The sequence below is a fragment of the Cervus canadensis genome, chromosome 19 (assembly GCF_019320065.1).
Source record: "Cervus canadensis isolate Bull #8, Minnesota chromosome 19, ASM1932006v1, whole genome shotgun sequence".
NCBI classification, from domain to species: domain Eukaryota; kingdom Metazoa; phylum Chordata; class Mammalia; order Artiodactyla; family Cervidae; genus Cervus; species Cervus canadensis.
Window position 1 is genome coordinate 8088129 of NC_057404.1, and position 18325 is coordinate 8106453.

Sequence of the window (18325 nt, forward strand, 5' to 3'; positions counted from 1 at the left end):
GAGGAATCGGGTGGAGAGGGAGGTGGGAGGGGGGATCGGGATGGGGAATATGTGTAAATCTATGGCTGATTCATATCAATATATGACAAAACCCACTGAAAAATAAATAAATAAATAAAGGAGAAATTGAAAAAAAAAAAAAAGAAATGAGATAATTGGAAGGGAGAGATATTTTTCATTTCAAATATTTAATGAAGTGATAATGTGTTTACATATTACTTATAAGAAATGATCTAAAATAAAACTTATTGATTAAATTTCAATTATAAAATAAAATTGCAGTCTACACTGCAAAAAAAAAAAAAAGAATATGTGTACTGGAGATGGATGGTACTAATGATTGAACAGCTATGTGAATGTATCATACTTAATGCCACTGAACTGTACACTTAAAATGGCTAAACTGGCAAATTTTACTTTATGTGTGTGTTAGTCGATCAGTCATGTCCGAGTTGACTCCATGGACAGTAGCCCACCAGGCTCCTTTGTCCATGGGATTCTCCAGGCAAGAATACTGGAGTGGGTAGCAGTCAGATTCTTTACCATCTGAGCCACCAGTATTTCACTGCAATTCTTTAAAAAATAACCTAAGATTGTATGAATTCATGCAACATGTAATGCCACCAGCATGCAGTAGAGGGCAAAGGAGGGTACGCTTCACAGAAAAGCTTGATTCAGCCACTTCTGCAGCCAGTTCTGGTCCTGTGCATGAATCATCCATACCTGCAACCTCTGTGGAGCCGCTGCAAGCCTGAGGGTAAGAACTCTAGCTTTGACTCCTGTAACACTCAAGAAAAAGAGAGAAGGGCTGTGTGGGTCTTTTCTGAAGAAAATGGGAGGAAAGGATTTATTCAGATTTTCAGATTTTTCATGCTTATTCCATAGATGGGAAGAAAGTTGCCTTGTTCAGATTTTTAGTATTTATTATTTGGCCTATACTAATCTGAAGGTTAATGACGAGTGAGTGACCTTGGGCTTAGTATTGACCACTGCTGATCTGAGGAATTGTCCTGCAGTTGCTTGAGATTTTGGGTTTCCTGTTTCTGGTTTCTTGAAATTCATGAGCCCTGGCAGAGCATAGATAGCTTCGAGAGAGGCACGTATGTAGAAGTGAGGAAGAGACCACAGAGGCCCTAACCCTGCCAACGGAATTAGTCTTGGTAATCACACCCTATGCTATTTCATTTCGGAGTTTGAAATGCCTTTGGTTTGTACTTTGAAGGGACGAGATAGGTCTGGGTTCAAATTCATGCTCTAGCAATTATTCACTGGCTCACTTTGGGCAAGTTACTTAACCTCTGGTTTTAGCTCCTCCATTTGCAAAATGGGGATAAAAACATCCATCATTTTGTTGGGTTGTTGAGAAGATTGAACAAAATAATGTATGGAAAGCATTTATCTCAGTGCCAGTGAAACAGGAAACACTCATAAAATGTCAGTCATTCTTACTCTTATTTTGTAAAAATCTTCCAACATTTGATGAGTTTAAACCCCTTCTCCATTTTTTTGCATCATTTGGAAAAGAGAGATTAGATTAAGTATTTGGCAAGCCACTGATTGTCATTTAATTTTATGGTGTCTTTTGACTTGGACTTTAAATCATAAGCTATTAAAAAAAATCATTCTGTTTTTCACCTGCTTTCAGCACCCAGCAAGAGTAGCATGACCATAATAAAAATATATTTATTGATTGCATCTTTCATCAAAAATTTACATCCTACTTTTTAAAATGTTTAAATGAAATGGTATAATTTATATGCATTGCCTGAGACAGAGGACCTTTCTATTATATTAAGAGAAGTTCAGAGTCAGTTCTGCTTACTTCTTTAGAATAAGTTTCAAATGAGATTGTGTTATTGGGTAAAAAAGAGAAAAGATGAGTAAAACATGAAAGCTATGACATCTCAACTTACAGAATTCCAGATGAAGGAAGTAGGTTAGATTTTGCTGCATTTTTCAAGGGTTCTAGCTCCTAGACATAGGAGCAACTTAAGATGAGTTGTTATGTTGAAGTACTCTTTGAGGTAATAATGTTAAAAACACCTCATCATCTAAATGTCTATAAACTGCCAGTGTCCTACAAGCCACACTGGAGCCTGAGAAGAAGAAAAGTCAAGGAAAAAAGTAGTACTAATCCTGTCTTTATGAAAAAAATTTTTGATATTTTGTTCATTGTGGGTTTGACATTAATTTTACTTTAAAAATTTTATTAAAATACTATTTATCTTGATTAACAAGTTTCTTGGTGCCTCTCAAAATCTGTGCTGAAATCACCCTAGTCTTGGCCCTGATAACTGCTACCGTTTGTGACATGCCAGGCGTGATACCGTCTGAGCCACCAAGGAAGCCCAGGTGGTTTATATATATATTATCTCTTTAACGCCTTTGCACAAAACCCATGTTACAAATGAGAAAACAGAACCTTTCAGCAGTTAAATGAATAATCTATGTTATCATGGCCAGTGAGACGTTAAGATTGGACTGAAACCCAGACATATTAATTTCTATCACTAAACTCATTCTCTAATCATCATGTACTACATTATAGCAGGAATTCATAACTCCAATTAATTCATTTGACATATATTTTTGAGAGCATATTATGTACCACGCTGTGCTAAGAAATACAATATTGAGATCATTAATCTACTTGTAAATACATAATGTATATTTTCTGAGCACATGCCATGTACTAGGCACTATCTCTCTGCTTGGAATGCAGAGGTGGGCGAGATTGTCAGACCCCTTCTCTCACGGGTGTGAGAGGTGGGAGTGGTAGTCAACAAATAAATAAATGAACAGAAGTTTCAGATAGTGGTCAGCGCTCTATTTTGTAGAGAAATAAAATAGGATCAAGGGGATGAACAGCAAGTTAATCTAAATGGCCTCTTTAGATTAAGTGGTCAAATCCGGTTTCTTAGAGGAAATATACTTTAAGCCAAGACCTAAATGATAAGAAAGATCTGGCCAAGGAAGGATGAGAGAAGAGCATCCCAGGCTGAGGTCAGGGCAAGATGATGTAGCCAAGGAACAAAGAGAGGGGCAGTGTGATGGGAGTGCAGAGGGCCAGAAGAAGAGTGGCGTGAAATGAGATCCCAGGAGGAAGCAATAGCAGCACGTGGAGGATGCTATGGTTCAGCATTTGGAGTCTGGATTTCATTCTAAGTGCAATAGTATCAATACGTTAGATAGGACATAGGTAGGGAGCTACAACAAGTGACTCCTAAATACAGTAGCTTCAACAAGACAGTGCTTAACGAAATGGCTTAATCCAAGTCAGTCCTTGTAAGTAACTGATCTAAAACCTAAGTTGGGTAGCATTTGCAGATTTATTTACTGGATTTCTTGAACTGTGTTTAAGGAAACACTGAAGAATCAATATGACCAAGAGAGATACAATTTTATCATGATTCATGTGTTACAGCATATTTTGAAAGCAGATTTATCTTGACTCATCCTAGAAAGACAAGATAGCAGAGTGGTTAAGCCCAGGTTCTGCCCTTGCCGTGAATTAAGTTTGTGACTGTGGTGCAGTTTCAGGACCTCTTTAAGAACCACGTTCTATACCTATAAAGGCTGAATAATGATACTTACCTTACAAGGCGGTGGTTTTAAGGGTCAGTCTATGGAATATCAGTGAATGGTAGCTGCTGTCCAAAAGACATCAAATGGCCACTGCCTCATTTGCAGGAGAGTCAATATGGTGTGAAGATGCTTCCAGGCATGATGGATATATGTCATCACTCATTTGTCCAAAACCTTAGAATGTACAACACCAAGAATTAACCATAGCATAAACTATGGACTTTGGGTGACTATGGTGAGACATTGTAGGTCCGTCAGTTATAACAAATGCATCACTCTGATGGCGGGGGGTGGGGGAGTGGTTGATAATGGGGCAGGCTTGCATATGTTGGGGCAGGAGAGATACGGAAAAATCTCTGTACCTTCCCTTTAATTTTGCAGTGAATCTTCAACTGCTCTTAAAAAATGTCTTGATTTTTAAAAATTTCTCTTAATCTTCCTAAAGCTTTCAGGCTATCAAAAGGGGATGTAGTGGTGGTGGTGGTGGGGACCGTTGAATATGACCTGGAAATGCCGTTCCTTATTTGAACTGGGTGAGAGGCACTTCTGCCAATTATGATGTATCTATCTCCGTTTGGGGAATGTTGACTTGTCTCAGTGATGGAGGTGTAACTCAGCAACTGGCTTGGAAATCTATCAGCCAAGCTCTGAGATGAAGTCAAAGATTCAGTAAGTGGGTTGGGACCCTATTCCAAATTCTTGGTGAATATAATCAGATGTTGGCATTAAAGAAAAGTCCTACAAGGTTTAACAAATCACATAACCACCTAACGGTATGTTGTCTTTCCAGGATTTGAATTCATCTTCCTCATTCATGTGAGGTTATGTGTGATAAAATTCATCTGAGGTGAACCAGTGATAAAATCCTTGGAATTACAATGAGACACATCAGAAGCATTTACATATTTTGTAGTATTGTTAGGTCCGTGCATATTGGGGCTTCAGAGCTGCCAGAAGAAAGGGAATTGACTACCAACTTCTCCAGCATGTCTTTAAGAAAGGTTCCTGAAGACTTGTCCCCAATCACAACCACATTGGATTTGTCCTATAACCTCCTTTTTCAACTCCAGCATTCAGATTTTCGTTCTCTCTCTAAACTGAAAGCTTTGATTCTATGCCATAACAGAATCCAAGAGCTGGATATCAAGACCTTTGAATTCAACAAGGAGTTAAGATACTTAGATGTGTCTAACAACAGACTGAAGAGGGTAACCTGGTTCCCACTGGCAGATCTCAGACATGTAGATCTGTCCTTCAATGACTTTGACGCTGTGCCTATCTGCGTGGAGACTGGCAACATGTCACAGCTGGAAACCCTAGGTTTGAGTGGGGCAAAAATACAAAAATCAGATTTTCAGAAAATTGCTCATTTGCATCTAAATACCGTCTTCTTAGGATTGAGAACTCTTTCTCATTATGAAGAAGGTAGCCTGCCCATCTTAAACACAAGAAAACTTCACATTGTGTTACCAGTGGACACAAATTTCTGGGTTCTTTTGCAGGATGGAATAAAAACTTCAAAAATATTAGAAGTCACGAATATAGATTTGCACAAGAGCCAGTTTACAAGTTATGGATCTCAACAAAACCCTATTTTAGAGAATGCCAAGACATCCATTCTGTTACTTAATAAAGTTGACTTATCCTGGGATGATCTTTTCCTCATCTTCCAATTAATTTGGCATACATCAGTAGAGTACTTCCAGATTCAACACGTGACCTTTGGAGGTAAGGTTTATCTTGACCACAATTCATTTGACTACTCAAATACTGTAATGAGAACTGTAAAACTGGAACATGTACACTTTAGAATTTTTAATATCCCCCAGGAGAGCGTCTACTTGCTTTTTACCAAAATGGATATAGAAAACCTGACAATATCAGATGCACAAATGCCTCACATGCTGTTCCCTATGTATCCTACAAGATTCCAATATTTAAATTTCGCTAATAATATCTTAACAGATGACGTGTTTAAAAAATCTATCCAATTGCCTCATTTGAAAACTCTCATCTTGAAGGACAATAAATTGGAGACCCTTTCCTTAGTGAGTTGCTTTGCCAGCAACACATCCTTGAGGCACTTAGATCTGAGTGAAAATCTGTTACAACATGAAAATGATGAAAATTGTTTGTGGCCAGAAACCTTGGTCACCATGAACTTGTCATTCAACAAACTTGCTGATTCTGTTTTCAGGTGCTTGCCTAGAAACATTCAAATACTGGACCTGAATAGTAACAAAATTCAAACTGTCCCTCAAGAGATTATTCACCTGACATCTTTGAGAGAGTTAAATCTTGCATTTAATTTTTTAACTGATCTTCCTGGTTGCAGTCATTTCAGAAGACTCTCAGTTCTGAATGTTGAAATGAACTTAATTCTCAGCTCATCTCTGGATTTTTTCCAGAGCTGCCAGGAAGTTAAAACTCTAAATGCAGGAAGAAATCCATTCCGGTGTACTTGTGAATTAAGAGATTTCATTCAGCTTGGAAAATACTCAGAGGGCATGATGGTTGGATGGTCAGATTCATACATCTGTGAATACCCTTTGAATCTAAAGGGGACTCAGTTAAAGGATGTTCATCTTCCGGAAATATCTTGCAACACAGGTTTGCTGATTGTCACCATTGTGGTTATCATGCTCGTTCTGGGGATGGCTGTGGCCTTCTGCTGCTTCCACTTTGATTTGCCCTGGTATCTCAGGATGCTACATCAGTGGACTCAGACATGGCTCAGGGTTAGGAAGACAACTCAGGAACAACTCAGAAGAAGTGTCCAATTCCACGTGTGTATTTCATACAGCGAACACGATTCTGCCTGGGTGAAGTATGAGTTGATTCCCAGGCTAGAGAAAGAAGATGGTTCTGTTCTGATTTGCCTTCATGAGGGAAACTCTGACCCTGGCCAGAGTATGACGGAAGATGCCATCAACTGCATGGAGAAAAGTCACAAGTCCATCTTTGTTTTGTCTCCCAACTTTGTCCAAAGCGAGTGGTGCCATTATGAACCCTACTTTGCCCACCACAATCTCTCCCATGAGAGTCCTGATTACATAGTTCTTATCTTACTGGAACCCATTCCACTCTACTGCATCCCTACCAGATATCCTAAGCTGAAAGCTCTCATGGAAAAGAAAGCATACTTGGAGTGGCCCCAGGATAGGCGTAAATGTGGCCTTTTTTGGGCAAACCTTCAAGCCGCTCTTCATGTTAGTTTATTAGACACCAGAGGGACATGTGAACCACAGACAGTCACAGAACTGAACGAAGTGTTTCGAGGTTCTGCAATTTCTCTGATCAGAACAGACTGCCTGTAGAGCCCCACCCACTCCTAGGGAGATTGGGACCGGCATACACTGTTAGGATATAAATTGATATCACCTTTATGATGGCAATTTGGCAATATCTATTAAAATGAAAAACTATCATTTCTTCATGTCAGTTCCTTGAAAGAGTTCTAAGAATGTATCCTATAGAAACACATTTTGCAAAGATTTAGGTAAAAATGGTGTTCATCCTGGCATTGTTTATAATCCTGAAAAATTGAAAACAGCTCAAATGCCCACAAAGTAAGGATTTGTCTAATAAATTACAGTACATTAACACAACAGAATATTACATAGCCATTAAAACTGAGGTTGCTGTGTATTTATTAACTTGCATGGAGAAAATTATATTTTGGTTTATACATTGAAATAAGAGTCTAAAGGAACCTAGACCAGCACATTGGTGTAGTAATAGTGGTTTGGGTCTGGGAGTTTGGATTAAAGGGAGCATTTTGTTTCTATGTTGTATATTTCTATAATGTTGGAGTTGCTTAGAATGAATCTATATTTCTTTTGCAAGCAGAGAAAACAATAAAGATATTATTTTATATATAAAGTATTTTTTATTATTTATTTATTCATTTATTGTTGGCTGCGCTGAGTCTTTGGGGCTTCACCAGTATCTCAGCTGCAAAGAATCCGCCTTCAATGCAGAAGCCACAGGAGACACGGGTTCGATCCCTGGGTCGGGAAGATCCTCTGGAGGAGGGCATGGAAACCCACTCCAGTATTCTTGCCTGGACAATCCCACAGGACAGACGAGCCTGGTGGGCTACAGTCTACAGATCACAAAGGGTTGGACGTGACTGGAGCACCTTGGCAAGCATGCACGTGCGAGGTTTTTGTCGCTCCTCACAGGCTTTCTCTAGTTGTGGTGAGTGGGGGCTGCTCTTCACTGTGGTGTGCAGGCTTCTCATTGTGGAGGCTTCTGTTGTTGAGAAGCACAGGCTCTAGATACATGGGCTTCCGTAGCTGTGGCACATGATCTTGGTTACCCCACAACATGTGGAATCTTCCCAGACCAGCGATCAAACTCGTGTCCCCTGCATTGGCAGGTGGATTCTTTACCTCTGGACCAGCAGGGAAGCCCTAAAGATAATTTTTAAAGCCTACATGTCCTACTCATTTTCTTTGATCTTCCCTTCTAGCCTCACCAATCATTGAAAGAGAACAAGCTGTCTTGAAGTTTGCAAAATTATATTTCAAAATGAGCATCAAGAACAAACATGTTCTTTCCCCAATTAGGAAAATGTCTGTGGCTCACCTGCATGATAAAGGAAGGAAATGCCTATAAGATCTGACACCATCACCACTTATGTCCTTGCTTCCTATCACCGAGCCCTTTTGAACTATTGGCCCTTTCCCAGAACATGCGTCTCTTTTTATGTGCCCAGACTCTAGGACTTGCATCATGCCTGCCTGTGATACTTTTCTGCCCTAGCTTATTCAGGAAATCGTATACATCCTTCAGCCAAAATCCAAATATTGACTCTTCTTTGAAACCTTCCTCATTTCTTCCCCAAGCATGATGCTCCTCTATTCTCTATAACACTTTGAACATATTTATATCACCAAATTGATTACATATGTTTCTAAAACCCATTCTCCCTCTTCTATGAGCTCCACTAAGGTAAGGACAGACTTCCCCCTGCCCTTGTATCAGCAGCAGTTTGTTCAGTGCATGGCTCAGAAAAGATGCTCAATGACCTTTCATGGAATGGACGTTGGGTTAACGAGAGAAACTCAGCTGGCTTCAGGATGTGCATGCATGCTCAGCGACACAGTTATGTTTAACTCTGTGACCCCGTGGCCTGTAGCCCGCCAGGCTCCTCTGTCCGTGGGATTCTCCAGGCCAGAATACTGGAGTGGGTTGCCATTCCCTCCTCCAGGGGATCTTTCTGACCTGGGAAACTTGCATCTGCTTGTGTCTCCTGCATTGCAAGTGGCTTCTTAATCAACTGAACCACCTGGGAAGCCCGGCTTCAAGACAGAGTGGAATTTGAAGGTGAATTCTGAGAAGCCGAAGAGTAAGATGAGGCATAGGTTAAAGTTTGGGAGAGAAGATAGAGAACCCATAATTGAAGGATTCCTGAGTATAGCTTGAATCAGTGAATTTGCCAATATTTGGTTGTTCTTAACTTACGAAAGGCTTCCCAGATGGTGCAGTGGTAAAAAAAAAAAAATCTGCCTGCTAATGCAGGAGATGCAAGAGACTTGGGTTTGACTCCTGGGTTAGGAAGATCCTCTGGAGGAGGGCATGGCAACCCACTCCAGTATTCTTACCTGGAGAATCCCATGGACAGAGGAGCCTGGCGGGCTACAGTCCATGAGGTCGCAAAGAGCTGGACACAACCAAGCAACTGAGCACAGACGTACTCGACGTAGGAAAACATCCATCTCAGCTTGTTCAATCTAGTAAAGCCAATCTCCTAAGCAGGCTAAAACTGGGTTCTGCATCTAACTTTGTTTCCTTATGATTTGTGGTTGTATGAATTCCTCACACCAGTGATCATTTAAAAAAGAGTTCTCAGGAAGGTCCCTGAGAGTGTAGGGAGAAGTCTGGCGTGGATCTAGAGGCCAGGGTGTGTTTCCCTTTGGCCGACGGCTGTCTACTCTTCGGAGTGGGAGTTCAGCAGCCCTGAGGCTGAATGCCCCTCCTCCTCCTTGCTGGTCTGTCTGGTAAAAGGGGAAACCCTAGGAAACCACAGTGGAGCCCTGGCAGAGGACGGAGAGAATGCCTTTCTTCCCAGCACCCTGCAGCTGGGCTGCTGACGTCAGTATGTTTCAGGGCTTCTGGAGGAGTCAGACATACTGTGTGAAGATTCTGTACATCTTGCATAAATTACTCAGTGTAAGACTTTTACAGATTAGTTAATTTGGAACAAAGAAAGAGGAGAACACCAGCACTAAAGTTTTCAGGATTGGGTTATTCATGGCAGTTATTCCAGTTCTCAATTTAGTAGATACAGTTTTTTTTTTTAACAGACATTTTATTATAATTTTAAAAATAGCACATTAGGCTTAGCTCTCAGCAACTTCTAATTTCAGCAGCTGGAGAACCCCTAAGTCTTCCTCACAATTATTTGAGATCTGGACTCTTGTCTGCAGTCTCTCCCTACTTGCCAAGGCATCCTGCATTGGCAACCCAATATTCCTAAAACAATGTGCTTGTTTTATCAGTAACTCATGACTTGAGGCTGCTCCTCAGATTAACCGCCGTTTACCCGCAAGCCAGAACATGTTCTCTATACAAAGGATGAAGAATAATTGGGATCCTGGTTTCCCCAGGAGGTCGCAAGGACAATTTTATCACTGATGCTTTGCTGGGGAAGCTTCCCACGGTACCCTAGCTCCATTTTCCACTCCTCTGCTGCTGGTACCGATCTCAGCCCTCTGTTATCATTTTTCTACTTATTTTGCTTATTCTGTCTTCCCCCACGAGAATGCAAACTCCTTTAGAGCAGAGATCTTGTCTGTTTTGCTCACAGATGTTGTTCCTACCTTTGCCCAGGACAGTGCCTGGCGCATAGCTTCCCTCCAAGGGTATTCTGAAGGAAACACAGTTTGTCTGTAGACACTTCATTGACTGACCTCCTCTGCTCTTCTGAGGTCCAGCAGGGCAGCCAAGTTCACCCACTTCAGTGCTGGGCCTTGTTGTAAATCAGGCACATAGGTTTACTAGTCAGGCAGCATACCTCACATTCAGCAAGTATATTTTTCCTTACATTTTCCGGGACCGGGCTTCCCTGATGGCTGAGCTGGTAAAGAATCTAACTGCAATGCAGGAGATCCTAGTTCGATTCCTGGGTGGGGAAGATCCTCTGGAGAAGGGATAGGCTACCCACTCCAGTATTCTTGGGCTTCCCTGTGGCTCAACTGGTAAAGAATCCTCCTGCAATGTGGAAGACCTGGGTTCAGTCCCTGGGTTGGGAGGATGCCCTGGAGACGGAAAAGGCTATACCCACTTCAGTATTCTGGCCTGGAGAATTCCCATGACTGTATAGTTCATGGGGTTGCAAAGAGTGGGACACGACTGAGCGACTTTCACTTTCTTTCCTTTTCCTGGCCCATCTGTCACTGGATTGTCTCCCCTGTCCCCACTTTTGGCTCTGCCCTTGACTTCCTCCTGCTAGATTCTGCTTCATCTGAGGGGCTTGCTGTGGATTGCCCGTGAATGATTTCAGAGTCTGCATATTATATGGACCGCCACAAACGGGTTTTATGGGTCAACCCCCCATCACCGCCTCTGTTCTTATTGCTGTATCAGCTCTTCAAGAGGAGAAATGGAAGTTCTGGGCCAATGAGGTCTCTGCTGTGGCCCACACCTCAGGCCCTGTCTGCTCTCCCCCACACCCAGCTCTCTGGAGAGACTTCCTTGCATCTTCTCCTTGTTGCTGTGGTTCCCTGATAGCATGTCTGTAACGGTGGTTACATTCTGAGGGTCTAATACTGCCAGGCCTGATGACGTCCTCCAAGCAGGATGTCCCTGGCCCAGATCCAGACCTGCATGGACCCTGGTCTTCACTTGACCCTTTGAGGTACTCTCTGACCCTCTGCCTTGCACAGAGGCCAACCAGGCATCTTACAGGGCTCTGGATTTCATGCCTGTGGGGGCTCTCAGCGACTGCTGTTGGGTCCCCATCTGAGGTGGACGGTCTGGCAAGCAGCTCACTTCTGCTGGTTGAAACTGTGGAATCCCTCAAGATTGGGCCAGAATGGTACACACATGCTGGTTTGGGGTAACGCTCTTGACTTCAGGCTGACTTTGGGGTCTGGGATACCAGCCGTTTACCACTAACCCTTGGGCTTGAGCTGCCATGTGAGCCTGAGTCCCTCTGTGACTTCAGCGTGGTACCACCTCCTGGCTTCGGTACCTGTGGCAGGGTGACCGTGGGTGCTACCCCCATCCCCCCTGAGCCTCCGGCATCCAGGGCGAGAACCTCCGTGCTGCAGGCCAGGTACGAAGCAGTCCTTGGAGGGTGGCTTTCAAGACTGAACACCAACGGGTCTTCTGGCCACTGTCTTCTCTTGCCTCCCGTTGACACGGCAAAATCATGCTCTCCAGCCCTACGTCATGTGGAAGAGGGAAGTTCCTATTTTGTAGCGGTGGAGGTGAGCCTCTCTCTTCACGCATGGACCCCTCACGACCCTCCCCACTGGCAGTGGTGTGTGTTCAGTCAACACTGAAAGGGCTCCCGTTCTAGAGATGCCGTGATTCCCGCCCCAAGAGTCCAGGCTGGGATATGCCTTATCCTCTGTTTCCACCATAAAATTCTGAATGGTAAACTTAATGAGACCAGAAAACAAATATCAGTTTACATTTCCCTGCATACTTCTTGGAAGACTTGCATCAACAAGGCGCAGTACCACCGACCTTTGAGAGAGAGTAATTGGAAGGCAGTGTGGACAGGAGATGCATTGTAATGAGTAATGAGTAATAATGAAACCATTATTAGAGACACGCTAGCAGAGAACTGAAGACACAAACAGATCCATGCTGTTTAATGGAAACGGGTCCTGAAGAGCCCTGGTCCTGTGATTAATTACAGCATTGCTACTATTGATTCCTGGTGGAAACTCTCCAGGAACATTACACTGGACAATAAAGTGCCTGAAGAGATGGTTCTTGGATTTGAACAGGAAGAGACAGTGCTTGAACCCTATAAGGAATTTTTTGATTTACCAAATAGACAGTGACAGGTAACTCTTCTCTACCCATCTCCAGGAATAAGTCACTATACTTCACACAGGTCTGTACTTTTAGAAACATTTTAAAATCAGATTATTTATATAGACAGGAGCTCTGCAAAATTTTCTTCCTACAGCCCTGCAGGGACCTATACCTACAGCCCTCTACACCCTAGAGGCAGCTTTGAGAAGAATATCCTGGCGCGTGCAGCCAGAACATACATTGCTTCTTATTTCTTGGAGGCACGATGTCTTTTTTTCAGTTTTAAAGTAAGTTATTAGCAGCAGAACAGTCTGTGTGTTGAGTGCTAATGGGGATGTGGTGAAAGTCCGTGCTGAGACGGATGGGTCTGACATATCGGAAAAGGCAAATTCCACCGTGTTAAGGTTATAGGAAGTTCCTCTTAGGGTTTTTATAAAACCTGAAAGAAGAATCTCATTTTATCTCATGATGAGTGAGAATACCACATTATTAACTTCCGTTCTCCCCCAAAGAGGAAGTTAGAGCCTTAACTGTGCCCACAAACTCTCTAATCCCAAGGCACTGAAGTGTTTGTCATCCTGGAAGCATAGTACCTGTGATCTTGGTGGGGGGTGGAAAATGGGCCACAGAAAGATGCCGGAGGAACCTCTACCAGCTACTAGCTCTCATTGTCTTCTTTACTTTTTATTTTTAGTTGGAGGATAATTTCTTTACAATGTTGCATTGCTTTCTGCCATACAATAACATGAATTGGCCATACGTGTACATATGTCCCCACATTCTTGAACTACCCTCCCATCCCTCCAGGTGGTCACAGAGAGCCAGGCTGAGCTTCCTGTGTTATACGGCAACTTTCTACTAGCTGTCTATTTGACACACGGTGACGCATATGTTTCAGGGCTACTGTCTCAATCTGTCCCACTGTTCCTTCTGCTGCTGTGCTCACAAGTCTCTTCTCTGTCTGCATCTCTCTCTATTCCTCCCCTGCAAAGAGGTCCATCTTTCTAGACTCCATATGTATGCAATAACATAGGATATTTGTTTTTTTCTTTCTGACTTACTTCACTCTGTATAACAGGCTCTAGGATCATCTACCTCATTAGGGCTCAAATTCATTCTTTGTTTATGGCTGAGTTTATTCCATTGTATATATGTACCATGACTTCTTTACCCATTCATCTGCTGATGGACATCTAGGTTGCTTCCACATCCTGGCTGTTACAAACAGTGCTGCGATCTCATTGTCTTCTTTTAACTCCCAGACTCACTAGCCCCGTGGAGATCCAGAGACCAATCAGCCCTCCTCCTGGTTCTTTTGTTTCTAAGAAAGAGCTGAATCAGTCCCCATGATGCTGTTTTAAGCATCCTGGCACATTGTGTAATAATACAAATTGCTGACCTTTCTCGGGGTTTACACATGTCTGTCACTGTTCTAAGGCTGTTGTGAGTTTTACTTGTTAATTCTCGTAGACCTGTGAATTAAATTTTATTATTATTCTCATATCATAAGGTACCCAAGGCACCAAAAGGTTAAGGTTTCATGGTTAGTCTGATTATAGTGAGAAACCCAGGCAGTCTGATTACAGAGCTGGCTTTCATATCTTTTCTGCTATTCAGCCTCCCATGGGCTTGGAAACTAACTACTGTCCTGCTGGACCTTGTTCTTGGATGGAAGGATATTATTGCACAAGAGCAGCTGGCATGATTTGGTGCATAACCCGAATGCTGTCAGTCCTCACTGCCTGTGGCTACAGACAAGGCTCATCAACAGCAAGCAGCCTCATTCTCGGTCCCCGTGAGCACTTCTGTGAGACCCCAAGGGCCTTGCATACGCTCACCCTCCACACTGTCAGCCACACTCATGGTCTGGTGCTACTGTAGTCTACTCCACTTCAGCTATCTCAGGGGGCTAGCCTGGGGCCTGTCAAAGCCCAGGAAGGAACCTTGCACTATTGATATTGCCAAATGAAGTGCCTTCCAGACCGTGTTAATCTTCATGTTAACAGTGCTTCTGCTAATAATCCCAAATCCATTTATCTTGTGGTGAGGAGCCATGCTGAGTTCCACGTAGTGGTGGATTCAGTCTTTCTCCTCAGAACTGGGTGTCAACATCTCAGCATCTCAAAGCTGCAATGCTAGGATCCAGAGTCGTACCTAGTCAACAGGATCAATTCACACCTGTTAGAATGGCCATCATCCAAAAGACAAGAAATAACAATGTTGGTGAAGATGTGGAGAAAAAGGAACCTTAGTGCACTGTTGATAGAAATGTATATTGGTATGGCCATTATGAAAAACAATAGGGAGTTTTCTCAAAAAATTAAAAAGAGAACTACCATATGATTCAGCAATTCCACACCTGGGTTTCGGGCGGGGGAGGGGGGGTGGGGAACAAACCACTAATTTGAAAAGAATATACACCCTCATGTTCATTTCAGCACTATTTACAATAGCCAAAATATGGAAATAATCTACATGCCCAAGGATAGTCAATGAATAAAATGTGGTATATAAACAATGGACTATTATTTAGTCAATAAAAAATCTTGCCATTTGTGACAACATGAATAGACCTTGAAGACATTATACTAAGTGAAATAAGGCAGGCTGAGACAGACAAATACTACATGATCTCACTTATACATGGACTCCAAAACAAAATAAAAACAAAAACAAAAAACACCTTTTAGCTCATAGGTAGAGAAAACAGACTGGTGGGCGATAGAAGCAGGGGAAGGGGTGTGAGTGAAATGAGTGAAGGGGATGAAAAGGTACAAATTTCCAGTTATAAAGTAAGCCGAGGGGATATAATGTACAGTATGGTGACTATAGTTCATATGCCATATGACATATTTGAAAGTTGCTAAAAGTGTAGATCTTGAACATTCTCATCACAAGAAAGAAAAATTTGTAACTCTGTATGGTGACATGTTAATTAGACATTGTAGGGATCATTTTGCAATATATACAAATAGTGAACCATTATATTGTACATCTGAAACTACTGTAAAATTATATGTAAATTATGTCTCAATAAAAAAATTGGGAAACATAAGACAATCCTATCAGTGCTTAGAGTTTTATCTGAAAGTGACAAATAATTTAAAATCTGATGTCATATTAAATGACTCTGTTAGAGAAATAGATAAATAAACCTTCAAAAACAAAACTTATTATTGATTTGAGTGCACATAAATATATACCATAAAACTACTAATTCTCTAAAGCACCCAATCAACTTTTTAAAATAAAAAGTGATTTTGGCTACATACACAATCTCAGAAACCTTGCTAATTAAATACACTAAGGGAAGAGGCCTTTTATAGGCATAATAAAGGATAAAAATGGTAGAGATCTAGTAGATGCTGAAGAGATCAAAAAGAGATGGAAAGAATACACGGAAGAACTATATAAAAAAGATCTTAAAGAACCAGATTACTACGATAGTGTGGTTAGTCACCTAGAGCCAGACATTCTGGAGTGGGAAGTCAAGTGGTTCTTAGGAAGCACTGCTATTAATAAAGCTAGTGGATGCAATGAAATTCCAGCAGAACTATTCAAATCCCTGAAGGAGGATGCTATCTAGGTTTTGTATTCATTATGTCAACAAATCTGGAAGACTCAGCAGCAGCCACAGGATTGAAAAAGGTCAATCCTCATCCCAATTCCCAAGAAGGGTAGTACCAAAGAATGTGCTAACCATTGGACAATTGCTCTCATCTCCCACGCTAGTAAGGTCATGCTTAAAATCTTGTGTGCTAGGCTTCAGCATTATGTGAACAAAGAACTTCCAGATGTCCAAACTGGGTTTAGAAAAGGAAGAAGAACTAGAGACAAATTGCCAACATTCGCTGGATAATAGAGAAAGCAAGGGAATTTCAGAAAAACATCTATCTCTGTTTCCTTGACTATGTTAAAGCCTTTGACTGTGTGGATCATGACAAACTGTGGAAAGCTCTTACCTGTCTCCTGAAAAACCTGTATGCGGGTCAAGAAGAAACAGTGAGATCCCTGTATGGAACAACTGATTGGTTCAAGATCTAGAAAGGAGTATGACAGGGCTGTCTACCGTCACCTTATTTGTTTAACCTATACGCTGAGCACGTCATGAGAAATGCCGGGCTGGATGAGTTGCAAGCTGGAATCAAGATGGGTGGGAGAAACATCAACAACCTCAGACATGCAGATGATACCACTCTAATGGCAGAAAGCAAAGAGGAACTAAAGAGCTTCTTGATGAGGGTGAAGGAGGAGCGTGAAAGAGCTGGCTTAAGCCTAAATATTAAAAAAACTAAGAGCAGGGCATCTGGCCCCATCACTGCGCGGCAAATAGAAGGGGAAAAGGTGGAAGGAGTGACAGGCTTCCTCCTCTTGGGCCCCAAAATCACAGCGGGCCGTGACTGCAGCCATGAAATCAGAAGACGACAGCTTCTTGGCAGGAAAGGCATGACAAACCTAGACAGAGATCCTACTCTGCCGACAAAGGTCCATATAGTCAAGACTATGGTCTTCTCAGAGGTCATGTAAGGTTGTGAAAGCTGGACTGTAAAGAAGGCAGAATGCCAAAGAATTGATGCCTTCGAAGTGTAGTGCTGGAGAAGACTCTTGAAAGTCGCTTGGACAGCAAGGAGATCAAACCAGTCAATCTTCAGGGAGATCAACCCTGAATATTCACTGGAAGGACTGATGCTGAAGCTCCTTTGGTCATCTGATGCACACGGAAGACTCATGGAAAAGTCCCTGATGCTGGGAAAGATCAAGGGCAGAAGGAGAAGAGGGAGTCAGAGGATGAGACGGCTGGACAGCATCAATGCAATGAACATGAACTTGGGCAAACTCTGAGAGACGGCGAGGGACAGGGAGGCCTGGTGTGCTGCAGTCCATGGGGCCGCAAAGAGTCAGACACGACTGGGCTACTGAGCAACAAGGAAAGAGGAAAACATCACGTATTCATTCCAATAAAAATAGTACCAGAAGTATGTGTAATCAAAATAATGATAACAAAAAATTTAAATTTCTGCCCCACTTAAAAATGTCAAATATTCTTTTGGCTTCTTTTCTATAATATTTTCCTGCAAAGTGAAAGTGAAGAAAAAAAATCTTCTGATGCTTAAAATAATAAATTATGAAGGTGAAATTGTGACTCATTAGCCTATTGGGCAAAAATAAACTTTGCTCCTTTGCTGTTTCCTTTCCCAGTTTTTGTACATGATTGTTTCAGGATTCTTAACTGGGCAAATACCATAAACTTGTGCCTTTTTTTCTTAGCCTTTACAATTTCTATAGCAAGTTCGAATTAGAATTTTAAAACATTGTATCCTTTAAAAAAAGTTCCAGAAATCAGCTCCCCCAAGGCAAGTATGTGGTTTATATAATCAAAACAAATAGTTGAACTACATCTGCTAGATAAGATTAAAAACAACAACGAAACCTCTTTCCTCAAAACTGGGTGTTAACGTCTCAGCATTTCAAAGCTTCTGTGCTGGGATCCAGAGTTTCACCCAGTCTCTAAGGAAATCCCTTTGTTCAGCACTCACTCCTATCCTTCCTGGGAGCTCCAAACCAGTCTGGGGGGCAAGGAGTATGAAACGGCACCCTATCCTTTCCACTATCTGTACTCCTTCCCACCCCTCCTTGGGGATCCCCCAAAACACAACCCCCTACTTATGCATATCAACTTATGCCTACAAACAGAAGAGTGAACATCACCCAAACAGCCCAACTTCTCTTCCCAGTTTGGGTT

At 42.0% G+C, this 18325-nt stretch overlaps 1 protein-coding gene across 2 annotated transcripts; it reads left to right on the forward strand.

Annotated features, from left to right (window-relative positions):
- Positions 1-688: 688 nt before the first annotated feature.
- TLR10 (toll like receptor 10) lies at positions 689-7461 on the forward strand. 2 transcript variants are annotated; one of them, XM_043438867.1, is made up of 3 exons: positions 689-757; positions 4376-5313; positions 5783-5952. In XM_043438867.1, exons 2-3 carry the CDS (start codon positions 4464-4466, stop codon positions 5815-5817), a joined length of 885 nt encoding a protein of 294 aa, XP_043294802.1. In that variant the 5' UTR covers positions 689-757; positions 4376-4463; the 3' UTR covers positions 5818-5952. The 2 variants fall into 2 exon arrangements, with proteins under 2 accessions (XP_043294802.1, XP_043294801.1); XM_043438866.1 differs by having other exon boundaries at positions 4376-7461.
- The last annotated feature ends 10864 nt before the right edge of the window (positions 7462-18325 follow it).